Source organism: Anabrus simplex, chromosome 1 (assembly GCF_040414725.1).
Source record: "Anabrus simplex isolate iqAnaSimp1 chromosome 1, ASM4041472v1, whole genome shotgun sequence".
Classification (NCBI taxonomy): Eukaryota; Metazoa; Arthropoda; class Insecta; order Orthoptera; family Tettigoniidae; genus Anabrus; species Anabrus simplex.
The window spans coordinates 958,233,125-958,258,617 of NC_090265.1; the positions used below are offsets into that span (position 1 = coordinate 958,233,125).

General features: G+C 39.4%; 1 protein-coding gene across 1 annotated transcript in view; it reads left to right on the plus strand.

Moving 5' to 3' along the window:
* The window catches only part of nab (NGFI-A-binding protein homolog), a 401,295-nt gene that overhangs the window by 285,193 nt on the left and 90,609 nt on the right, over nucleotides 1–25,493 (plus strand). The window contains exon 5 of the mRNA XM_067136742.2: nucleotides 21,627–21,842. Within this exon, the coding sequence (XP_066992843.2) occupies nucleotides 21,627–21,842 (216 nt within the window). The remainder of the gene's footprint in view (nucleotides 1–21,626; nucleotides 21,843–25,493) is intronic.

A 25,493-nucleotide genomic window follows, 5' to 3' on the forward strand; every position in this document is an offset into this window, starting at 1 on the left:
AGTTCCCCCACCCCCACCCCCTTCTAAATTTCATAACTTTTGTCTTAGCACCGTCGATGGTTAGCGAGTTTTTATCCTCACATGCTCTGAGGTTATTGACTGCAGTCTGGATATCCGTGGGATCCCTGGATATCAGCGCCATGTCGTCTGCGTACATTATTAGCTTGACCTTTTCGGTCCCCAGTTCGTTTATGATGTCCGGTGTAATCAGGTTAAATAGCACAGGACTCATTGAGTCTCCTTGCAGGACTCCTCTCGTCTGCATTAGGGCGGGTGTGGTGAAGGTTCCATCGTAGATTTCCACCTGGTTTTTTTTTAAGTATGGCCTTTATTATCTCCCGTTCGTGTTGTAGGTCTGGTAGTGCTTTCTCAAGTTTTTGTATGAGTATTTTTCTGTCAATGCTGTCAAATGCCTTTGTGTAGTCGATGAAAATGGCGCACAGTGGGCTGGTAGGTTGTGTTAGTGCGCTGTCTACTTCAACTATGATTTCTTCGATGGCCTGTAAGGTCGATTTACCTTCCATGAACCCGTACTGGCTTGGTGGTCTCTCTTGCTATTCTTGGTCGTAAGCGATGTAGTATGTTCTTTGAGAAGAGCTTGAAGATATTACACTCTAGTGGTATCCCCCTGTATGGACTGGGGTCGTTCTTGCTGCCTTTTCCTTTGTATAGCGTGATTACTTTTGCCTTCTCCATATACTGGGTATTGTTTCTCTTTTCATGCATTCGTTGAATAGTAGGGACAGTGGATCTATGATGTCTATCAGTGTTGGCTTTAGGTGTTCGTTGTGAATCCCATCCGGGCCTTGCGGATTTTTTAGCCTTAGGTGTCCATTACACATTTCTTCACTTCGTCTGTTGTGATGGGTTGTAATGAGTGTATTATATTATTATTATTATTATTATTATTATTATTATTATTGTTGTTGTTGTTGTTGTTGTTGTTGTTCCGTATTACCACTTTGTATTTCCTTCTTATTTCTGCATATTTCTGGAGGTAGTGTTGGTTGTTACTGGATCTGGCTTCATGTAGGGATTTCAGTGTAATTTGCCTTGCCTTGTAGCATTCGCTGTCAAACCATCTTTTAGCTGTTCTTTGGTTGTTGATAACAAGATAATGTTTTGTAGTGTAGTCATGGCTTCGTCTAGGTTTCCTTGTTCGATTTTTTCCTTTATTTCCGGTATTGCTTCCTTTTTTTGCCTTCCAGAGCTCGTTATCTATGTTCCTTTAGTGTCTTACTTGTGCTTCTGGGTGTTCTATGTTCTTTTCCATATTCAGTTGGAAATGGGTTTGAACTGGCATATGCTTTCTGATTGGGTTGGAGCCAACCCTTTGTTTCACTTCTTCGATACCTTCGTTGCTGATAAATACCAGGTCATTCGTGCTGTTCCCGTTATGCGCAATGTATGTGTACTCCGATTCCGAGTTGATGAGTCTCAGGCCGTAGTCTGTTAGGAAATCTACTACGCTGTCCGTCTTCGTGCATCTTTTGTCGATTCGGCAATTGAAGTAACCGGTTACAATTAAAGGTTTGTCGTCATTGAATGCTTCGATGGCTTCACCCAGGCTGTCGATTATATTTTCGGCGCATGTGTTTGGGTTGGAGTAGGCTAGTATTATATTGATGAGTTTTGTTGATATCGCCATTGTGCTCTGTGTTTTTAGTCCGTCCACATGGATTGTAGGTGCGACTTCACGAAGCAGCTTACCCTTCCCTCGAGTCGCCATCTCCTCCCCTGCCTTGCCAAAATGTGCGCACCATAGAATTTGTCCAATTCCGCTTCTTCGGTGGTGAAGGTTTCTGTGAACGTCACGATGTCGTATGTGTCCCATCTGGTGCTTGTGTCTGCGGTTGAGTCTGCGTGGTCTGCAGGCTGTGTACTGGCGTAGTTCCTGTTAATGGGGTTGTTTGGCTTCTTAGTGGAACTTGTAGGGGCGAAAAGTCGCCCTGTGGGCTGGAAGTTTGGATTGTCTACCGTTTCCGTTTTGGTGAATGGAACTGCGATTCTGAAGGCTTTGTTCTGTCCTCTTGAACTTAAGGGTGTGATCTCTCGTATGTCCTCTATGCCACCTTCTATCGGATGATTCCTTATGTGTTCTTCGGTAGTATCGTTGTCAAGTCTTCCTATGTAGAACCATGCCATTTGTTCTGAGGCTCTCATGTTATTGCTTTCCTTGCCTGTTCCTTTCCCTAGTTGTCGGCGTTTGAATCCGGTACGTGTGTCGTGAGTATTAGTTGCTCCCATTAAAGTTGTAACGGCCTAGTCGGTATCATCATGACGATGGTTGTATGAGCTGGGTTGTTGGTGTGTTGCGTCATGTATTCGGATTTGGGTCACCTCCGAGTACAATGGTTGATGTTCCTCTGTGATTTGGGTAATTTTAACAGTTTGGTTGTTCGTATTGAGTTTCATTTGATCTGTCAGAATTTTTTATTGTTTTGCTTGTAGGCACTTCAAGCATGAGAGCTAGTTTATTTAATACGGTTTCGCTGAGTGAGTCAATAGTCGTCTTTAATTCGGTCACCTCGTTCCTTATTTCTGAGCATGTTCCCTTGTTTTCTAGATAGCGAATCTTGTTTCGTCTTCTTCGGGTGGTACTGTTTTTATGCCGTATGTAACGAGTTGGTGCTTACATTTTGGGGAGAACCAGGAAAGGTTGCTCTTCCTGGTTTTCAGCACATTACAAGCTGACACAGAAATTCCCATGTATTCCAAGTGGTATCGTGACTTGCAGTTCCCGTCGCATGTGATTATCTTGTCTTCTTCCTTCAGTTGTGAGTTGCATTCCTCACATGTGTCGTTACCGGCCTTGTTTGGCATCGCAAATTCTTGTATGTTTCTCCGCGATTGTTTGTTGAATGTCTTTGCGCAGAGCTCGTAACAGTAGTTAGCTTTTCCCTTGCGAGTATTCCGGCACCAGTTCACTCTTTCTGCATCTATACTTTGTCTTTCCGGTGTGGATCAAATTTTCCTCCGCCTTCGACGCACTTATGCGGTCTCTTTCCTTTGTGATTCGCTATGTGCATCTATGCTTTCTCTTTCCGGTGTGGGTCGAACTTTCCTCCACCCTCGACGCGGTCTCTTCCTCGTGCGATTTACTACGTGCATCTATGTTTTCTCTTTCCGGTGTGGATTAAAATGTTCCACCGCCCTCAAAACACGAGTTTTCTTTCTCGAATAGGGTTACCAACTGAAAATTTCCAAATGCAGGACATTGCTTAGCAAAAAGCAGGACATTTAAGAAAAATGCCTGACAATTTCAATCGATAACAAAATTATACATATATTACCCACAACTTTTTACAAAAGGAAATACCTTACTTAATGATCAGTCCTTGCCGCAGTTCATTTCCTTGAAGCCGTATTTTTCAACAGAACCTACTTTTGAAAGAAGACGCGAGTTATTTTCTTGAAGTACATATTTATAAAATTCTTCCCCGGACACATCTTTGAAATTGAACTTCACAAGTAACATTCCTTTCAATGATTCTACCAACAAACGGTTCCTTTCCTTTGTCCATTGAGCATTTATGAATGAAAACACGCGTTCAGTGGAGGCATTGCTGCCTGGTATGGCAACATCTTTGAAATTGAACTTCACAAGTAACATTCCTTTCACTGATTCTACCAACAAACGGTTCCTTTCCTTTGTCCATTGAGCATTTATGAATGAAAACACACGTTCAGTGGAGGCATTGCTGCCTGGTATGGCAAAGAAAAACTGGCAAATGTTCAAAAGTTCAGAAAATACCTCAATGTTCTGGCACTTATTAAAAAAACAGACCATTCTTGGTCTAGTGTTGTATCTTTATCCACAGTTGAAGTTTTAGAATAAGCCCTTACGTTGCAGAACTGGTCGAATAATTTTGAATCATCTATTTCTACACCTTTTGACTGTAAGTATTGAATACATCGTACAATATCGTCAAAGCTGGGGTCTTTAATGTTTTGAAGTGACAACATTTTATAGTGAAAAATGTGCATAGTTGAGGAAAGAAGCAAAAGATAGCCCTGAAAAGTCATTTTCAAGGAAGTTTCTAATTGATGAAGGCACTGACTTCCTACCCCAAGAAAGAAAATAGGATTTCAGAGCTGGGAACAATTGCAGGATTCTTTCAACTGCTGGATACAATGTTAACCACCTAGTCTTAGAATGATTTAAAAGCTGCAGATAATTTACATCAACAAATTCACAAAAGTCTTTCAGTTCCTGAGTGCGCACTGCATATATATGAAAGAAGTTGTAAATTTTCATCACCACAGACTCAATATCAACAGGAAGAGTATCAACTCCATGTTGCAAACAGTTATGTAGAATGTGAGCAGGACATCCAACACCTACTATGTTTTCATTCAAGTCTTTTTTGAGAGCAGAGAATACATTCTTCCCTTCCCTGCGTGCAAGGCCTCCAAAATTAACATTGGCATTGTCTCCAGAAAATGCAATGCATCTAGAAGTAATTTTATGCTTTTTGAGAGTATCTGAAATATAGGAGGAAATACATTCAGAACTTTCGTTTGGGCATGCTTGTAAATCAAGAACTTTTATCTGAATGCCATTATTTTTGTAATCAAAGAATTGAATGACAATTGGAAACAACTTTAGTGCACCATGATTGCTTGCATCTGTTCCCAGGCCAAAAAGTGGAACTTTATTGTTAAGAGTTTCAATTATAATATCTGTCGAGTGAGGAGCAATAACATTATTTACTATGGCTTCTGTTTTAGTTCTTGCACAGGTCAGTTTCTGTGCTACTTCAGAACCTAAGAACATACTCCTATTCAATTTAGCTGTGCAGTCCATTGATTTGTACGACTGGTGATGGAAAACTATATGAAATGACATTGTAGCTTCTGCGACTTGAACTTTTTTATCATCTGGTGAATATTTGGGAGTGACAAATGATAACATTGAACATGATATTGACCTAGTTCTCGCCGTCTTTTTGTGTTTTCACTGTTAACGTGTCTTTCCAAGTCACCACACCTTTGTATCCGACATTAACATAACTATCACACACTGCACATTTCGCTTCACTTTCACTGCGTCCGTGAGTAAAGCAAGGATACTTATGTTTTAGTTTATCCGAAAATTGACAGTCTTTTTTTAGATTCACTCCTTTCAGGTTGCAAAGATGACATACCGGTACATAATAGGATGCAATGAGATTAATATTTTACTCCACTCACTGCATACTCGCACTAGTATTTACGGCGACAACCAGATAACCAAACACGATAGCTGCAAATCATATGGCAAGCACATGTAAGCTCTCGACACTTCCGGTTTCTCTCAACATAAACGTGGAAATGAAGCGCGTTGATTGGTTGATCGATGCCTGGACTTCGTCAAATACATTAGAGACAATACGCAACACTTACGGATTTAGCCTTACTAAAATGGGAGACAATTCCACAGTGGCGCTCCTAGTGACTTGACCTGAAAAAATCGCGCTAAATTCAAATATCAATGGAAATGTATATACGGAAATGGATAAATAAATTACGTCTAGAAAGAAAGTGGTATTGAGATATTATCTTCGAAGTTGCCAAAGCAATTCTGGATAAATGAATGAAGAATTATTTAAAAGGTTATTATTCAAAGACTGAAATTAGACATATAAACAACATGTGAAATAGACTGCTGTGAAATGGCTTGATCTTTCATTAATGCATTACTTTTTTAGCTTTAGCATTCCTGCCTGAACTCTTACGGTTGGATTTGTCTTTTTCCTCGTTTAGAAACATTGTATCATCACATTAAGACACTTGTCAATAAAAATATCGGCACATTCCTTATACATATGATGCAATGAATGCACATTTAATAGCTGGACAATTTTCCTCTTAATGTGAAGCCTACTAACGGAAAGAAAATCTATAAAATCCCGGCTTTAATCTGAGAAGAGGGATAAAAGAAAGAAAAGTACGAAAATGTTGTCGATAGTGATGCTTTGAGGAATATTTATGTACAATGAGAGTAAAAATGCAACATACCCTTGGCCGTATAGTCGAGGATTTTTAAAGTCGCTGGCCTGGAAAGGATCTGAACAGATCTTGTAATTCTTATAAAAGCGTAACATCCCTTCTTTCTTGTACACCTTATCGAAATCACTTCTGTGACATTTCAAAACCCACAGATCACACCTACAACAACACATCGGTATTGAAGGTTAACTGCTGCACTATACAATAAAATATGCGTATTACATTTTAAGCCAGTTAAAATATGGGTCGAGCAGGTCAGAAGATTACGAAGTACTATAAAGATCTCTGTCACTGGAAGAATATATATGCAAACACAATATTACTTACATTTTCTTGTCACGAGGGAACCTGAAGAACGACCGCGCATTCTTCTCTACTTCATAGTTACTGCAGCCAAACACAGCACATACCTTTCCCTCATGTTGAGAGGAGATATCAAGGAATGACACACGCTACTATTTAATGATGTCAACTCACTGAAAACGCATAAATAACACCAAAAATTTCACACAAAAATACACGTGCTCTTATGACAGAATCAGTAGTTTTCAGGTCTACTCGCTAGAGAGAGCTCCAATAGCTGTCCCTCGATATCTCGCTCAGTGTCGCGTATTGTCTCTACTGTATTTGACTTCGTGTTCAATATATCGAATATTAGTATTAGGCCTACTTATTTCCACCCTCGGAAGTAGCGCCCTGAGCACATGGAGTTGATGAACGATAAAACAACATGCTGTCTTCAGCCTAAAACCTAAGTGAGCAATCTTGTAACGAAAAATACCGGACAATGTCGATAAATTAGAAATGCCGGCCGGACATAACCAAAATGATTGAAAAGGAGGACATGTCCGGCAAAAGCCGGACGGTCGGTAACCCTATTCCCGAGTGATTCATTAAGGTTTTCTCTTTCGGTGGGCGATCTGTTTGTTTCTTCTCCAAGTGATTCACTAATGTTTTCTTTTCAGGTGGACGATCTGTTTCTCGTCTTACTTAATCTCACTAATTTCACCTCCGACTGCCTGTAGATTTTGATCTTGTATTTAATTTCATAGGTACACGGTTATTTACTGGTAATTGATTCTTTATATTTGCAATATGCTTCTTTCGTGTTTCCTTAGACCGTCTATCATTCTTGTTAATTGCTGAGCGGCAAGCCACATACGTTTCACTCAGAAGAATGGTGTACAGTAGAGGAATTGAGTAGTGATATTACGATTTTCAAAGGTCCTTTGTCGTAGATGACCGAATGCTGCACTAGCACAATTCAGACCATACTGAATTTCAGCATCTTAACTCATGTTCGTAAAAATACAGAACACCTTGAAAGACTAGAAGGAAGTTCATATTCACAGGATATGTTCATAAGTATGTTCTGCAGAAACGATTAGCATTTCAGTCACCTAGGTTCAGCATGTGTCCTGTTGCCTAGTAGGCACTCGGTCCTCCATGGGCACTGATAACTTGTTCCATGTACGATGATATCGACGCATATAAGTGGCGAATGGCATTCTGGGGTATAGCCATCCGTGCTGCATTCACCTTGTTCCACAGTTCATCTTTGGTGGTTGGCATTGGGCCCATCATTTCACCATTTTCGATTGGCGACAAGTCCGGTAATCGGATAGGCTAGGGCAACTGTCCAACATCCTGTGACAACAAGAAGGCACGTGTTCATGTAGCAACATGCAGTCGCGCATTGTCCTGCTGAAATATGGTGTGTGGGGTGTCGTGCAGAAGGGGTATGGCTACGGGTTGCAGGATGCCATTCACGCAGATCACACTGGTGACAGTGCCCTGGACACGCACCAACTGTGATTTTTGGTTGTACCCAATAGCACCCTACACCATAAGGCCTTGTGCTGGCGCTGTAAGTCTTGCGCGAATGCAGTCAATGTGATGCCTCTCCCCCTGTCTGCGGCGAACAAAAATGTGGCCATTATTTTCAAACAAATAGAACCTGGATTCATCTGAAAACACTATCTGCTGCCATTCCTGTCCCCAGTGATGTCGTTCCATACATTATTGCAGTCTAGCATGTTTATGAACATTAGTCTAAGGTAGGCGGAGAAGTGGACGACACGCCGGTAACCCACGCCACAATAAATCGCAACGGAGTGTCACTCCTGATAAGTGTATGATGTGTTACACTGTTCTATTGTTGAGCCAGAGCTGAGGAGGACGCAGATCTGTCCTGCAATGTCATTCGAATGAGGTGTCGATCTTCTCGGGGGTTTGGTCTGGGTGGTGCGACCAGACCCATCTCGTCGTATTCTGCGGCCTTCTGTGAACTATTCTGTACACACCCGTTGCACTGCCGACACACTTTGTCCCATTATTAATAATCTTGACCATGATGGTCGGGATTGGATCCGTATTGACTTAGTAACAGTAAATATGTTGGAAGATGGTCCGCCTAGTCAATACTATTTATTAATTTACCTTTCACCTTAACATCTAGTACATGTTTCGAGAATATTATGCATTCTCTTCCTCAGCTAGTAGATGTCCTGCAATGTCATTCGGATGAGGTGTCGATCTTCTCGGGGGTTGGTCTGGGTGGTGCGACCAGACCCATCTCGTCGTATTCTGCGGCCTTCTGTGAACTATTCTGTACACACCCGTTGTGTTTTTAATTTGTACTTGACAAAATGGGATTTTAATTCTATGTTTGTACTATCCAAATTTTTAAGTGTTACATTGTAATACTCATTGTTTTGAATTTTTAATGGGGGCCCCCCTATTTTAGTCAGGTCTTATTGTAAACTGAATTTTTATCTACTAGCTGAGGAAGAGAATGCATAATATTCTCGAAACATGTACTAGATGTTAAGGTGAAAGGTAAATTAATAAATAGTATTGACTAGGCGGACCATCTTCCAACATATTTACTGACACTTTGTCCCACACGAGCAGCAATTTTCTGGGTGGATGCATCACATACTCTCATGCCAATAATGCGCCCTCTTTTAAACTCTCTCATTTGGCGGTACGGTTCTCACATACATCTGCAAGGCTTCCTGCACGTCTGCTTAAATCACACTAATCCATTATCTTCGGTTTATAGCGTCAACGAGAGCCGCAGGCACATTTTACCAGTCGGTGGTGGTGCGCCGAGATATCGATGTGGAGCTTGAACCTGAGCGCCGACATGGCTCAAATACTAATCATTTCTTCAGAACATACTAATGCATATGTCCTGTGAACATTGGTGGTTTCTCCCATAGAGCATTGGAGCAATGAACCTCCATTCTCTGGGCTGATACATTGTTCTATTTATTGATTATCCTGGCCAAGGACACATTTGAAATATGTGCCCAAGCAACTTCTGAGGTGGCACTGTTCCCGGCACACAGTAATACATACACAGGAGCATATCTGAGACTGCACTCCCACACATTGCATCAATTTTTTGGTTGGCAGTTGAGGGGGATGGAGGGGTGGTGCTGAACTGTAGGTAAGGGGATGCGAGAGGTAAGACATGAGCTTGAGCAGAGCCGTGTTGAATATCAGGACCCGGAGCATGCACAGAAGTTTTCTTATGCAGCTAGTTGAAGCGAGTTCCACGTTGCGAGGTAAAGTATTTGGTTCCTTCAGACTGCTATTGGTCTTGATCAGGTAAACAACTGCTAAAGCATTTCTTTTAATAACAGACGATGTATATACCATATTTATAATAATGCCATGACATAGTATGTAGAAGTGTGTCAAGTGCTTCTAACACTAGGTGCAACTTTAAATCACGAACTGTTGAAGTAGTTTGTGATAACAAGAAGTCTCTCATTGAATGCCTTCAAGAAATAGAAACAACGTCTCGACAAGGTACAACAATGTCACAGGCAAGGGGGTTGCGCCTTAAACTAGAACATCCTACATTTCAGTTTTGGCTGACTGTATCTTATTTAATAATGCCACATGTTGATATTTTATACAACCAGTTGCAAAAGAGAACATCAGACCCAATCAAAATTAAAAAGGCAATTTATAATTTTGAATGTGTCATCCAAAAATTTAGAGAGAGGAAAACTGACTCCCTTTCCAATGTGTACGATATACTAAAAATACCACGTGCCCATACATGCATCTTCAAGAAAGTGGCAGCCAAGGAAATTTGCGACCCAATTATTCTCCAGGCCACGGAACGTTTTCAGTTCACCAATCACCTTCTTGCAGTGAAATTGTTTTATGCTGATAGTTTTGAAATGTATGAAAGGCAGTTCCCATTGGTTACCTTGAAGAAAGTGTGTGAAGTTTATCCTTTTATTGACCAAAATAAACTTAAAAACCTAACTGGAAAATCTATATATAAGGGCCGATGACCTTCGATGTTAGGCCCCTTAAAACAACAAGCATCATCATCATCAATTCTATATATGAGAGAGTAAATTTTTGATCAGTCTCTGGTGCTCTACACCTTCTTCAATTTTTGCTTAAGAATAATTTAGGGACCACATTTAGTGAAATAATTATATTACCGAAACTCATCATAACAGTGCCGATGACAATATCGAAAGCTGAACGTTGTTTATCAACGCTGAAGAGGATAAAGACTTTCTTACATAGTTCAGTGAGTGAGGAAAAACTGACAGCTTTTGCAATGCTCTCGATTGAGAAGGAATTAGTCAGGGATATGGAGGGTTTTAACGAATCTGTCTTAGTTAAATTTGCTGCAATGAAAGAAAAAAGAATGGAGTTCATGTACAAGCAGTCTGCATAGGTGAGTGTATAATTTATTGAAATTATTGTTGCATTATTTAAAATGTAGTTTTGTAGCTTTCTCTAGCAGATCCATAAGCTGTGCTTTTATTTTAAATATTGAACCCCCAGAGCTGACAGTCACCAGCTACCACTGCCTGTGAATATGAACTTCCTATCTCTAGTCTTTCAAGGTGTTCTGGTTTTCATGAACATGGGTGTATATTAGTATTTGCTGAGAGGTGACTACCACGGTAAGCAAAGTTTTGGATGTTCTGCAAGATCTTGTCATGGACTGTGATGGTAGTAGCAGTATATTCCACAGTAATTACCACATTGGGTTCTATCGCCATTTTTAAATATGGTCACTATTAGTGCATCTCTGAGATCCTCAGGCATGGTTTCCAAGGTCCAGATTTTGACGATGAGTTTATATAAATGCTCAGTGAGGACTAGGCCATCTTCCTTGAAGAATTCAGCAGGGATTCCATCTAGTCAAGCAGCTTTATTTCTTCTTTGACAGTTTGATGGCATCTTTAACTACTGGAAGAGAAGGAGTTTCGCCAATATGCTGCTGCATGGGTCGTTTGATGGATTTTAGTAAATATTCCCTCCTATGCATATGTTTGTCTGTTTAGAAGTTCATGGAAATGCTCCTTCCAACGGGCGTTTATGGAGCAGCTGTCTTTAAATAGTTCGGAGCCATCCTTTGACGATAATGGATTTATACCCTGAGTAGATGGACTGTATGTAGCTTTGGTAGCACTGAATAAAGCCCGGGTGTTGCTGGTGTCTGCCAGATGTTGCATCTCTTTGGACTTTAGAACAACCCACTATTGATTTTTAAGAACACGAATGGCTTTTTGCACAGCTGCTTTGGCTTCTTGATACTGTTGTTTCTTGGGAGCTGAGTTAGGGTCGTTCTGCCATGCGTGCTTCCTGGCTCTTAATTTGAGCATTGTCATCAAACCAATCTTGATGCTTTTTATTGATGTAACCGACGGATTCTTCGCAGGATGATAGCACCACGTACTTGAATGCCGACCAATGTTCTTCGATACTGTCAGGATATATCCTGGGAAGATTTTCTCTTAGGAGTTCAAGGAATTTGGTTTTAGTGTCATTATCGTTCAACGATCAGCGTTCAGCTTGCACCTAGTGAGCTTTTTCTGTTTTGTTTGTTGTTCATGAACATGCGGAGCCATCACAGATCGTATCAGTCAGTGATCAGTCCAATAGCACTAGTCAGGGCCCTTGTGATTAAGAGATCACGTTGGTCTCGGGAATGCACAAAGACATAATCTATTAGATGCCAGTGTTTTCAACTTGGGTGCTGCTAAGATGTCTTAAACTTACCTTTCTGTTGGAATCGGGAGTTGGTGATAACCAGATCATCTTCCGAGCACTTGGTGAGTAGGAGAGTTCCATTAGAGTTGCATTTTCCTACACCATTCTTTCCAATTACACCAGGCCTCAGTGCTGATTCCTTACCAACTCTGGCATTGAAGTCTCCCAAGAGAATGATTTTATCAGTCTTGGGTATCTTGCTTAGAAGCATGTCAAGCTGGGAATAAAATTCTTCTTTCTGGTCTTCATCGGAGGTGAGAGTTGGAGGATAAGCACTAATTGCAGTGGCTCGCTGATTATTTGTGAGCTTTAGGCTGAAGGTAATTCATCAAGTGTATGAATAAGTTCATTCTTGATGGCAAAACCGACTCCGTGAATTTGGGGATAATTAACTTCTTTCCCTATCCACAAGAAAGTATAACCACCGCCGTGCACTCTGATCTGTCCTTCACCTGCTCGCCTAGTTTCACTTAGCACTGCAATGTCTATGTTAGATCTTCTCAGTTCATGGAGCACAATTGCAGTTCATCTTTCTGGTCGATTATCTGTGTCATTGTCCATTAGAGTTCGGATGTTCCAAGTTCTAAAATTTACGTATATGTAACATCTTTCGACAGCATATGGGCGCAGCTTTCCACTCGGGTTGTATTTAAACTGACTATGTTTAGGGCACCCTTTCTAGCCCCCACCCCATTCAGGGTGAGCAGAGTGGATCCTGAATAGAACACAGATGGAAATGTCCACATAGTGGAGAAAACAAAGTGATAACATTCCTCCAGGGTGGATTTTAATCACAGTTGGAGAGCTTCAGTATGGTGTATGTCCTTCACAAGCATTTCTCACATCTTGGCACCCATTCTTCAGGGAGAGTGTGTTCGAGGTCTTGGAGAATCTGTGGTGGAACAGGACGCCCACGAACACTTCGTCTTTGACTTCTACACAATTTTGGGACTTCATATTTATTAAATTGTGTTGTGACTTCACGCCTGATAGTATATGCAGGCCGGCTCACTTAACTGTTCACCTCTTCTCGTAAATATTTTGAGACACAGTGGCGAACTTTGCGCGTGTTGTGCTACTATTCAGAAGATTGCGCCTTACTTCATATAAGTGACTGACCTACTTCTTCTAGATTTTACGATTTAAAATCGTGCAGTGCTAATCCCCATTATCTTATATTGCTTCTTCAACTGTTTTTGTGAAAGACTCATCCTTTAATTTCTTATTTACCTATGCATTGTTTTTGCATTTTATTCGGCTGATAATGACCCAGATTGGGGTCAAAACCGTTACCGCTTCCGCTTTTAATTAAATAGGAATGTAACACTTATTCTTATTTACTTGTATTGAATAGGTTGAACTACGTCATTTGTTATTTCAATTTAATCACGAACACTTCTGTCAAGCCTATCCCTCGATGGGATTAAGTCGGGACTCACTGCTGGCCATTCCATCTCTTGAATGTCCAGTTCTTGCAATACAGCTCTGGTGATGCGCGCTACATGAGCCCTGGCATTATCATGCACGAGTACGAATTCAGAGCCAACACAGTATGCAGCAACCAACACATGCTGTAGTAGTATCTGCTCGATGTACCCCGCAGTGGAAAGATTACCACGGACGACGACAAGATCCGTATGGCCATCAATACTGATGCCACCCCACAGCATCACAGAACCTTATACAAATCGGTCACCTTTCTGGAGAACATTTGGGATGTACTGCTCACCATGGCGTCTTCATACACATTGACATCCATCACGCTGTGTCAAGGGAAATCTGGACTCGTCTGTGAATATCACAGGTCTCCATTAGCGAAGTTGCCAGTTGATGTAGGTACGGGCAAGCAGAAGGTGAGCTGCGCGATGTTGCTGCATTAAACAGGGCACTCGAACAGGACGTCTGGGTCGTAAGAACACTTCTCTTAACCTGTTCCTTTTATAATAATTATCATGTTCATTTATATTGTCATGTTGTACATTCTATAATCATTTCTTTTATTACTATCTCCATATTTGCTATTAGTATTATATTATTTTTAAAAAAATTGTTGTAGGCCTATTTAAAAAATTAGATGTATGTTAATTATTTTAAATGTTGTGGTTAAGTGTAAGAGAGGGCCTTAAGCCTTAACTTCGCCATGAATAAAGACGAATTACTTACTTACTTACTTACTTACTTACTTACTTACTTACTTACTTACTTACTTACTTACTTACTTACTTACTTACTTACTTACTTACATTCTATCCATTTAGCCACAAAGCCGGACTCTAATTTGCTAAACCTTAGGCTACCATCTCCACTAATCAGGTGTTGAGTATTTGGCAGAGGCCAGGGCAGTAGCTTGTGAAGCAGCCTTGACAACACAGCTGGCTTCTCCATTGCCTATTGGATGCAGCTCAAAATGCTGAAGGCTTGACACATTCCAGCACCTTTGCTTTGATGTAGGCTATCAAGAACATACAAATAGGTGTGTATATTGGTCTGAAAAGTACCAGTAATTGTAAACACAAAGAAAATGATTGAACTTGATGAGCTTTCTTTAAGCGCAAAGCTAAGGAATTCTGGGAAACTGGAAAATTTCAAAACTTGCTGATGAGTAGAATTGAATACGTCTCTGAGATAACGAGAGTAGATTGAGAAGAGGAACTTTCATTTTTAATTAACCATCAACACTATTTACCTTCACGGCTAATATGGAGTATGCATTAGTGAAAAATGCCTCAGGCAATTTCGCCTGTTGTATTTACTTGGTCGACCCTTGTGGAGAGACCTCATTAGTGCAGCACCGTATCACCCTCTGCTGCGGCTTACCTGGGATTCCTGAAAAGACAGGAAGCTATGCACGTGCTTCGCTAGGCACCATGCTGTCATCAGCTATCCCATCAATCTGCTGAACACATTTCCTCCTTTCCACATTGAGTTTAACATTTAGTACTAGTTAACAGATCATCCAGTGTAGAACAGTCCAGCGTCCAAATCAGTCAACTTTGAGTTCTGTCAGGGTACCCTTCTGTCAGAGTCCCGCGTGACTGAGCTAAAACCCCTAGTAAAGCTCTAGACTGAGCAGGATAGACCTCACAGTCTAATTTCATTTTACGGCAGTGAGAAAATCATATAAGCCGACTGTGTGTTTGCTGTGATACAGTATTCGTACGTTTATTTATGTAATGATTTTAAAAACTGTGTTATAATTTGAAAAATTCAGATACAAAGGACAAACTTGTGATTAGAAGCAAGACTAAGGGTGAAAGTCCAAATGCCAAACACGAACACCGTTATGGGACTTATCCACATGTGGATCCTCATAGATCTTCATCCTTTCTCGTTCTGTGTCAGGAGAGAAGTAAGAACCCGCCAAAAAACTGATGAGGCATTTTAATCCAGACTGGAGTAAAGCCTCTCCATGGATTCTTTATGACCAGGTAAAAGATACTATAAGGGTTTCGAATTTTTGGCAACAAGAAGAAATTACATCTGTTAATACTGGCTTCTGTAATTGGAAGAAAAGTACTAAAAAGTTAAAAGTTCACAAACTTTCAGCCTGTCATGGGGAAGACGTCCTGAAATTCAATTGTTTATAAGGTGGAGTCAATGTTTGTGTGCAAATATCTGATGAAAAATGAAGACAAATGGTGGTAAATCGTACTTGTTTGTTAAAATTATTTTCATCGGCTGTGGTATCTATCTAAAGACCTTGCTATTAGAGGCCATACTGACAATGGAAGTAACTACTGTAATCTCGTAAGGGTACGATATGAAGACTCAACTGAACTATAGATGTGCAGTCATGATATACAAAATGAAATGCTTGATATAATTAGCCACACACTTCTATGCAAGCTAATTGCAGAAGTTAAAATTGCTATATAATTTGCAATAATTTATGTTGAAACAGCTGATGTCAGTAGGAAAGAACAGTTTTCATTTTCTTTAAGACTGGTCACAGATTCTTTAGAAATTGAGGAGCTGTTTTCTGGCTTCTGCAAAACAGAAAATACAATATTTCTACATAATTTTCTATCATCTGTGATATACTTCCTCATTTTGGTCTGTCTACCACAAATTGTAGAGACCAATGCTTTGAAGGAGTAGCCTGTATATCTGGTGTGTATAATGGAGTGTAAGCAAAAATATAGGTACAATATCATCAATTTTTTTTTTTTTTCAAGTTGCTTTTACGTCGTACCAGACAGATAGGTCTTACGGCGATGATGGGACTGTAAAGGGCTAGGAATGGGAAGGAAGCGGCCGTAGTCTTAATTAAGGTACAGCATCAGTATTTGCCTGGTGTGAAAATGGGAAACCACGTTAAACCATCTTCAGGGCTGCTGACAGTGGGGTTTGAACCCACTATCTCCTGAGTGTAAGCTCACAGCTGCACACCACTAACCGCATGGCCAACTCACTTGGTCATCAATTCCTAAGTGTAGAGACACACTTAATATGGTTAAAGATATAGTTGGTTATGTGAGTGATTCCCCTAAGAGACTAGCATTTTTACAAACAATAAAATGTGATGAAAACCTAACCAGTGACCACTGTATCCTTCAAGGTGGACAGTCAGATGTAAGTCACTTTCTTCTGTCCTTTCTAACTATACAGCATTGATTGTTTTTTTTCTTTATATATATTTACTTCTTTTGCAGACAGTGATACCAAGTCAGGTTCTAAAGCTACCTCATTTTTAAGACATGATTTCCTTTGAATTTTTCTCTTTACTCTAACTGTTCTTCTGTAATTATTTGGACAGATAGACTCCACAAATATTGTGCTCTGCAAAAGAAATCACTTTGACTTGAAGAGACTCATAGATTGCTTATGACAGTGAAAGCAAGCATTCAGTTTTGTAGAGGAAATTTTCAAGAAATCTGGTTGAAAGTAAAAGAAAACAAAACTGCAGAAGTTTGTTCACCCACTCTTCCTAGAAAGAAAAATATTCCCAAACAGTAAGTTATGACAATTATGAAGATCAATTCAGCTTGATTCAGTTGAATGAAGGTACAGGTATCTACTTTTTGCAATCATAGATACCATAACATTGTTAATTGTACAGCTTCCAGTTTTGACACACCATCGTACCTATTCCTGCTTGAAGTCCAGCAGTTTCTACTTGGGAGTGATGCAAACAAAGACAAAATTTTGCAATTCTGTTAAGATGATGTAGAGTCTCACGTCTTTTGATTCACAGAGGAATGTTTCATGAATCACTGATGAAGAAAGGAATAATTAAGAACTTAGAAGACATTATCAATCACATCAAGAAAGTACTGGTAGTTCATCTTAAGGATTTGCTCTCAGAACTGTTCATGGTTTTGAAAATAGTGATGGCAATTCCCATGACCTTAAAAGATGAAAGCTTTGCATACAACTGCAGGACAGCAGAGATTAAATTCAATTGAGCCTTCTGTATAAACACAAGGAGGTTACTAAGGCGTTAGGTCTGGAGAAGGTGGCAGATGATTTTATATTAAGAAATGAGGTTATAAGAAAGTGCACATTCCTTCAGAAAACTACATTTCATAATGGAGACTGTTCAGGCGGTACATCTGGTGGTAGAGCTTTTCATACTTCATATCATGAAATGAACATTTTTCTCTTTACTCTAACTGTTCTTCTGTAATTATTTGGACAGATAGACTCCATAAATATTGTGCTCTGCAAAAGAAATCACTTTGACTTGAAGAGGCTCATAGATTGCTTATGACAGTGAAAGCAAGCATTCAGTTTTGTACAGGAAATTTTCAAGAATAGGACATTTATTCAGAAAATGTATTTGTGAAGCAAGTTCTACATTTTTTTGTTTACTTGTGGTTATATTTGATACCTCCATACATAAAACATTCCTTCAAAATATGTATTTATTAATCAAGTTCTATTTTTCTGTTTAGTGTGAATATTGTTGAAAACTCCATATGTAAGTTTCATTGAGAAAATGTATTTGAGAAACAAGTTCTATTATTGTTCTCTTTTATTGTTTGATTGTGAATATTGTTAATACCTATATAAGAATATTTTCATGGATAGTTGGTCATCATTCCACACACCCTTGTTCATGTTAATTCCCCCCCCCCCCCCCCCCTTCCCCTCAGTAATTACCCTGCCTGTACCAAGCAGCAAAATATCAACCTTAAGGACTATCAACATTAGATGGGTTGTGTATCTTCATAAATTATAAGAGGCTGGTGAAACACTCTGTATATGAACTATCTAGAGCAAAAGGACAAGTGAAGAAAACTTGACATCCATTTAGATTCCTAGAAAAATATGTTCATAATGCTACACTCGATGCAAATCTTATGCCTACTTGGTGGCGTATGCAAGGTCAGTGGAAGTTTACGTGGTTCAAGTACCCACCTCCCACTAAACATCTCAACTACCGTACTTCTTGTTTAACTGAAACGTAAAACAATGTCTAATGTTATTAATTGCCTATCTTTGTTAGTTTCTCTCATTCAAAGTAACCAATGACCAGAAAAAATAATGTCCCAATAATGACAGTAGCAATAAATCTTCTACAGTTTTCTCCACATCCTGGTGGGGTCACGGATACGAACTGTGGACGCGCGGACCTATTTTACTTACTGATGCCAACCCCATGTGGAAAGATGTATTGACTACTGCATGTTACTGTGCGGTCCGTAGTGTAATGCGTTGTGTGTATGAGGAGGAGATTATTAGAACAAACACAACACCTTGTCCTCAAGTCAGAAGAATTAGCCATATACAATTAAAGTCCCCAACTCGGCTAGGAAATACACGAGACCCTCTGAAGCGAAGGCCTCAGTGCTGACTATTCAGCCAAGGAACAGATAATGAGATAATAATGAACTTTGGTGGTAGTAGTAGTAGTAGTGAACATACAGTAATTAAAATAGCAGTAAATTTCATATGAGTAACCAGTTTTAAAAATGAACACACCCTCCACACTTAACAAAATTCTGCATCTGCCACTATGCCTAGTAATCTTATATTTCTCTTTGTTTTCAATCACAAGTTTCATCCACTTTTCCCTCTCTCTTCACTAGGGTAAATGATTGATAGCAAACACTGTACCAAAACTTCAGATATTGAAGAAAAACTAGAGTCACTTGGCTAAGTGGAATTTTTGGAGGATTAAGCATATTCCTTTTGGGGTTATCCTGTATGATTTCCATTTCATTCATTGTGATAAAGAATTGCTCTATGAAGCAAAAGCAGCATAATACTCTTATCCAGTTGAGAGCTGAACAAGACATTCTAATTTAGGGCAGTGACCCAAGTAAGGTAGAAAGAAAATAACCTTAGTAAATGGAAGCATTAGAAATGTTCCTTCCTTAAATTTTAACTCCTTTGAGGAGCAAAGGGAAAAGTTTGAAAATGGTATGATACACAAAAATAGATGGTATATGGGAAAGCAACTGCAGTACTTGGAGTTCAGTAGTTTCATCTTAACTCAATGTTTACTTCAATTGAATAGGCAACTTGGCATACCTGTCTTTAATATATTTCTTGCTAGAGACAGGAAATAAAGGAATGTTCAAATATTTGAATGACACCCTATTCCTCTTTGGGCCAGCATTTTAAAACAGCAGTATGTTCTGAACTTGAAACATACTGCAATAGTACTTCTCAGTCAGGTGAATTTTGATGTAGAGATGACAGAAGAAGGGTGTGAATAGACAATTATTCCATGAGAGTTTTATTAATTTTTTATTTTGAATTCAAATACTGTCATAAGGAAGAAATACTAATCCGTACTTGCTACCGGTACCTCGGCTGAATGTTCTCCTTTTCCTTTTGTCAGAGACATAGTTCAGTGTATGATGCTTTGCTCGGCTATTGCCGCCCTTATTAAGACAGACCCTCTAACAAGAGTGGGCGGCATCTGCTGTGTATAGGATACTGCATGTTATTTCAGTGCAGGGTAGTTCTGAGTGTGATGTATGAATTGTAGGAATCTTGGGAACAACTCTAATACCCAGTCCCTGAGCTAAGGGAATCAACCATTTAAGATTAAAATCCACGTTCCAGCTGGGAATCAAACCCAAGGCCCTCTGAACTGAAGGTCACTGTGCTGAGCATTCATCCAAGGAGCGGACATGAAAAGTAATGAAGGCTACAGGGAGTACACAGATGAAGAAAATATGAACTATGTACAGTCACTCAAAAAAAAAGAATGAGGGTGGGGTATTGTGTGTTCCTCATATTCAATATTTATCACACCCAGTTTTAATAATTATCAAAATATAATTCACCCCAGTTTTCATGCACTGCAGAGACTTTGCTAATGAACAGGAAAGGTATCATGAATGAAATGAGAAAAGTTGAAAGACATATTCTTCAGAAAAATTCAGGGACTGAAAGTGAACTCTACACTATACCAACAGTTAGAAACAACCAGCATCGGCATGCAGTGTAGGCGGCCGAAGTTCTACAGGCACCTTTCACGAATACGATCTTCTCACTGATTAAAATCTGTAACAATGGAATGGAAGCCTTTGGCTCAACAAAATCCAACAGACCTGGATTCTGCTGGGATTCCTGACCTTGATGTCATAGACCATTCTAAATTCTGTGATATGGTCCCCGCCACCCAAAAATACTAAGTCCTGGAAACCACTCTCACAGCAAAGAAAAGAAAAATTATTAGCTGGGCTCAAGAGAAGTTTTTTTGTTTTCTTTGCTATTTGCTTTACGTCGCACAGACACAGATAGGTCTTATGGCGATGATGGGATAGGAAAGGCCTAGGAGTGGGAAGGAAGCAGCCGTGGCCTTAGGTACAGTCCCAGCATTTGCCTAGTGTGAAAATGGGAAACCACAGAAAACCATCTTCAGGGCTGCCGACAGTGGGGTTCGAACCCACTATCTCCCGGATTAAACTCACAGCTGCACAACCCTAATCGCATGCCCAACTCGCCTAGTGAGAATGAAAACAAACCTCAAAAAGAAAATAGTCACAAAAATCCTATGGATACCCACAGTAAACATTACATTATAGGTTCATTAAATGTGCTGATTTTTTTAAAGTTAACTGAACAGTTATATGCTGTGCCCTTTCAATGGAAGTCCCAGATCTCAAATCTGCCATAGAAGTGATTGTAAGAATTTAAATAGAACAATGGAATGCAGTCAAACATAGTCAGTTGATGCAGGAAATATTAGGTCAGGGGATGAAGTCTTAAAAGAGGAGCCTACAAGCTTTTGAAATGTAGTGTTACAAATTAATGCTGAAGGTAAGATGGGTTGATTATATCACAAATCAAGAGATACTGAATCAAGTTGGTGAGGGGAGAAAGATGTGGGAAAATTTGACCATAAGAAGAACTAGATTGATAGTACACATTTGAGACACCCAGGGCCTGTTCAGCTAATCTTTGAGAAGAGTATAGGCAGTAAGAATGATAGGGCCAAGCTATGAATATGACAAAGATGTAGGATATGGTATTAATGTAGATATGAACAGGTTAGAACAAGATAGATTGGCATGGAGAACTGCATCAAACTTGTCTAGATACCAATGATCCAAAAACAATCACAGAAGTAACCACAACAACAAAAACATAAACAACAACAACCTAACTAACTAACTAAAGATGTGGTGTCCTCACAGATGCTGTTGGGTGATCATAGTAATCATGGATCTACTCCAGGTCCTAGTAGTAGTACAAGTCCTGGACCACCAGGGTCCCCTCTACAACTAACGCCAGTTCTCATGGAAGCACAGATCGCACGACTAGCTGAGGCAGCTGACCAGCTGGTTCGAAGCCTTCCACAACTTGAACCTAAGCCTCACAATGCCAAAAAGAAGATCTGCAAAGACCTTGAGGTAAGTTTGTAGAACAACTGAGAAATTGTTGGAATAGATCTAGTTTTAGTTAACAGCCAAATTATAACTGATCTCATCTGTAAAAGAAGTATAGCAGATAGATTTCACTTGGATCATTCCATTATGGTTAAAATAGTCAAACAGGCAATACCAGATCTGATAACTGAAAAAATATGTAGTGTAGTTTCCAAAGATACATCTCTAGGTTCATTTTCATTTATATTCATCTTAAAAATAACAGTATTTAGACCATCACTGATACTAAATTTTTTTGTTGGGGTAAATCTTGCACTTCTCAAAGGTGGAATTTTCATCATTTGGGGTTATTTAACTAGGTACTGCCTAGCCAATGTGGTAGAGGCATTCTGGTTTCACCAGGAAGGACATGGGTTTGCTTTTATGTGAGGAGGCCAAAAAATTTAGAAACAAGATTTCCACTTCTGGAAATATGCATGGCACTAAGGTTCACTCAGCTTACACCAAAAACGAGAACCAGGTTAATTCCTGAGGGATAATCTCTCTATCCCACTTATCTTCCTAGAGCCTTCATGACCTTTGAGCTTTGCTTTTTACCCTTTTGTTTTTGCTAGTGGTTTAACATCGCCCATTTTGGATACGTTTTTTGATGACTATGCAGTAGGAAAGGGAGAAGGAAGTGACTGTGGCCTTAATAAAGGTACAGCCTCAGCATTTACCTTGCATGAAAATTGGAAACAATGGAAAATTATGTTAGTGCTGTTGATAGTGGAATTTGAACCCACCATCTCCCAAATGCAATCTAACATCAACATGGCCCAAACCACATAGCCAACTCACTTGGTTTGGGGCTACTTAACTTCAGTCAGTCTGGAACAGGTGGCATAGTAAATGCATTTATCTCTGTTACCCACACCTCCCATAGAGGTATTATAATTGTGTATCAATAGTGGTTTCAATCCCTTATTTCCCTTACAGTTCCTTACAACAACTCGGAACACAGGACAGTACTGAAACATTAACCTACTCAAGACAACATCAATAAGTTTTCTTGCTAGCACTGACACTAAATATAATCTCTCCAGTCAGTAAATTCAGTCTGTCAGATAAACCAAGAAATGTTTTGATATTACCGGATATGACATATATTAGTGCATATAGACAGCCGAAAGAAAACTAGCGATTAAATGTGCCGGCAAATGATTGCCTAGCTCCTAGCACAAGATGACAAATTATGAGCTTATTTGATATTGTTTTACATATCCTCAGAACAAAATGTGAATACATAAAATATTTCTCGATAAATATTAATAATTTCTCTTTTGATCAACATGTAATTAACATCTTTCAATGATTAATGATTTGATTAATGCAGTAAAATAAAGAGCATGTCCAAATGCCTGATATCAGGCACTGCCACGAGAAGAATGGATGCGTTTGCCAGTTCAAGGATTAAGAAAGATACTTAGCGGAAATACACACAAAATGTTGTTTGTCATGGCTGACCAATTTATATAGCGCCACAGCAAGTAAGCAGAGACCCAGGGAGCAATGCAACAAAGGGTAGCAGGGGTATATTTTTGCCAAGGTCACCTGCTTGCTGCTTGTATTCACCAGTCTGGCAGTCTCACTCGGTCAATGTGTCTGTGTAGTTAGTTCTATCTAGTGTTTGTTACTTTGTTAGTGTGTAGTCAAATACTAAATTACTTTTTAATTGTATAATCACACTGTACTGATATTTAATTGTAATACATGTGTAATTATTGTTTCTTTGGTGAAAGCTGTATTATTATTATTATTATTATTATTATTATTATTATTAGCGTATGGTAACGTACACAAAACAATACAAAGATTAAATATAAATGAATAGTAAGCACAAACCATTATATACATAAGATATACACATAACATTGAAAACTATCATGCAAGCAAAAGGGTTCAAAGATTTAGATCTAAATTCTCTAGCCATTGTATGGCCTCAGCAGAAGCCACCACAAAGTCCTGGCTAGATCCAGCGAATGCCCTTCCAATGCATTCGGTGACGATATGGTCGATAGTCTGTTTAACTGCACCACAGTCACAGGCTGGGGAAGATCTCATACCCTATTTAAACATCATTGAACCACATCTCCCGTGGTTAGTACGGACTCTGTTGAGGGCTACCCATGTCTTGCGGGGCAAATCAAAGCCAGCTGGAAGATTCTTATAATTGAACAATGCCCGCCATTGAGTCGGAGCTACGCTGTTCCACTCTTGTTGCCAATCTGCTTTTGGATTGAAATCCCTCCTAACAAGTTCCTGTGCTGTTTGAATAGGAGGAGATCTTGATTTGAGGTGGCTGAATCTGACGTTAGCATCTTCATGGATGGGAAGATCAGGATTGGTTAATATCTTTCTGTATTCTCTAAACAAGTTGTGCTATTATTACTGCACTTAAGTTTGTAGACTGCCAACCTTTACGTCTCTATCAAAATTCGCTCAGAGAGCGTCAAAGACCGTTTTAGTGCTAATTTTTCAATTTTGATGTTTATCCATCCCCGCTATAGCCCTCAGACCCGGGTACATTTTGCTAAGTTTCCATTCCTAACGGAGGCAAATACTCCGTCTTCACCCCAGAATACTAATCCATTATAGGACAGTATCTTAATTACCGCAATTACTATCTGGGATACACATATTTGATATTTAACTTCATCTTCTAACTGAAAAAATAGACAGCTATCAACTCTGCACAGTTCTCTACCTCGTCTTTTAAACATTAGCACACAGTCATGATGATGAGCATGGGAATTCTCATGTTTCCGTCACCAACTGATTTCCATGCTTCCAGTCATTGAAGCTAGTTGTTGCCAATTGGGATGTCCCTCGAAAATGTTTACAAGGAGCACAAAAAACAAATCCTTGGTTGCAAGAATAAATTAGATATTTACATTTCATAATGTCTCATCTAAAAGCTTTCTTTCAAACAGTGCTTTTGTCAGGAATTGCTGTTTGTATACATCCACACAGAGTAACAGAAATTGTCCTTATTCTGTTTCACTCCCATTTTAGCATAGTAGTCTCTAATAACATCATTCATAACCCAGAAATAGAGGTCATTATTTGGTTTAAAAGTATCTTCTTCTAGTACTAGATCATCTTCATGATTTCACTTCCAGTTCCACGAGTAGACCCAATGGAAACACAACTAAAAGTGGACATACACATCAAGATTTTCAATGTCGGTACCACTAATTTTATTTTCATTGACTGTATGAGAGGAGAGTTATAGTTTGGTTCACGTAGAAAACCGAGTCTAATTTTGGTGTTTAAAACAACAATTCACTTTCCCTCCTCTTGCTCTAGGTAATGTTAATTCACCATCCACTTGACTAAGTTTCAACCCAAAGTATATTGTTTTGATACCCATATCAAGAAACAAGGAGGCTGTGTTTAAACATTGTGGCGGTATAGTATTACTACCAACCGCTTTCAAATAAGTGGGATGAAAATTCCATTATTCACATTAGGTGCTTTTACTTTTGAATACAAGGAATGTTGCACATTCTAAATACTTGCTTTCAAATTATGAGATCTTTACATTTTTGCAAACTTATAAATTTGAATTTGCTGCCCTGGTCCCAGACACTACTATACTATCAAATGGTCAGATATAAGCATTCTTATAGCCCC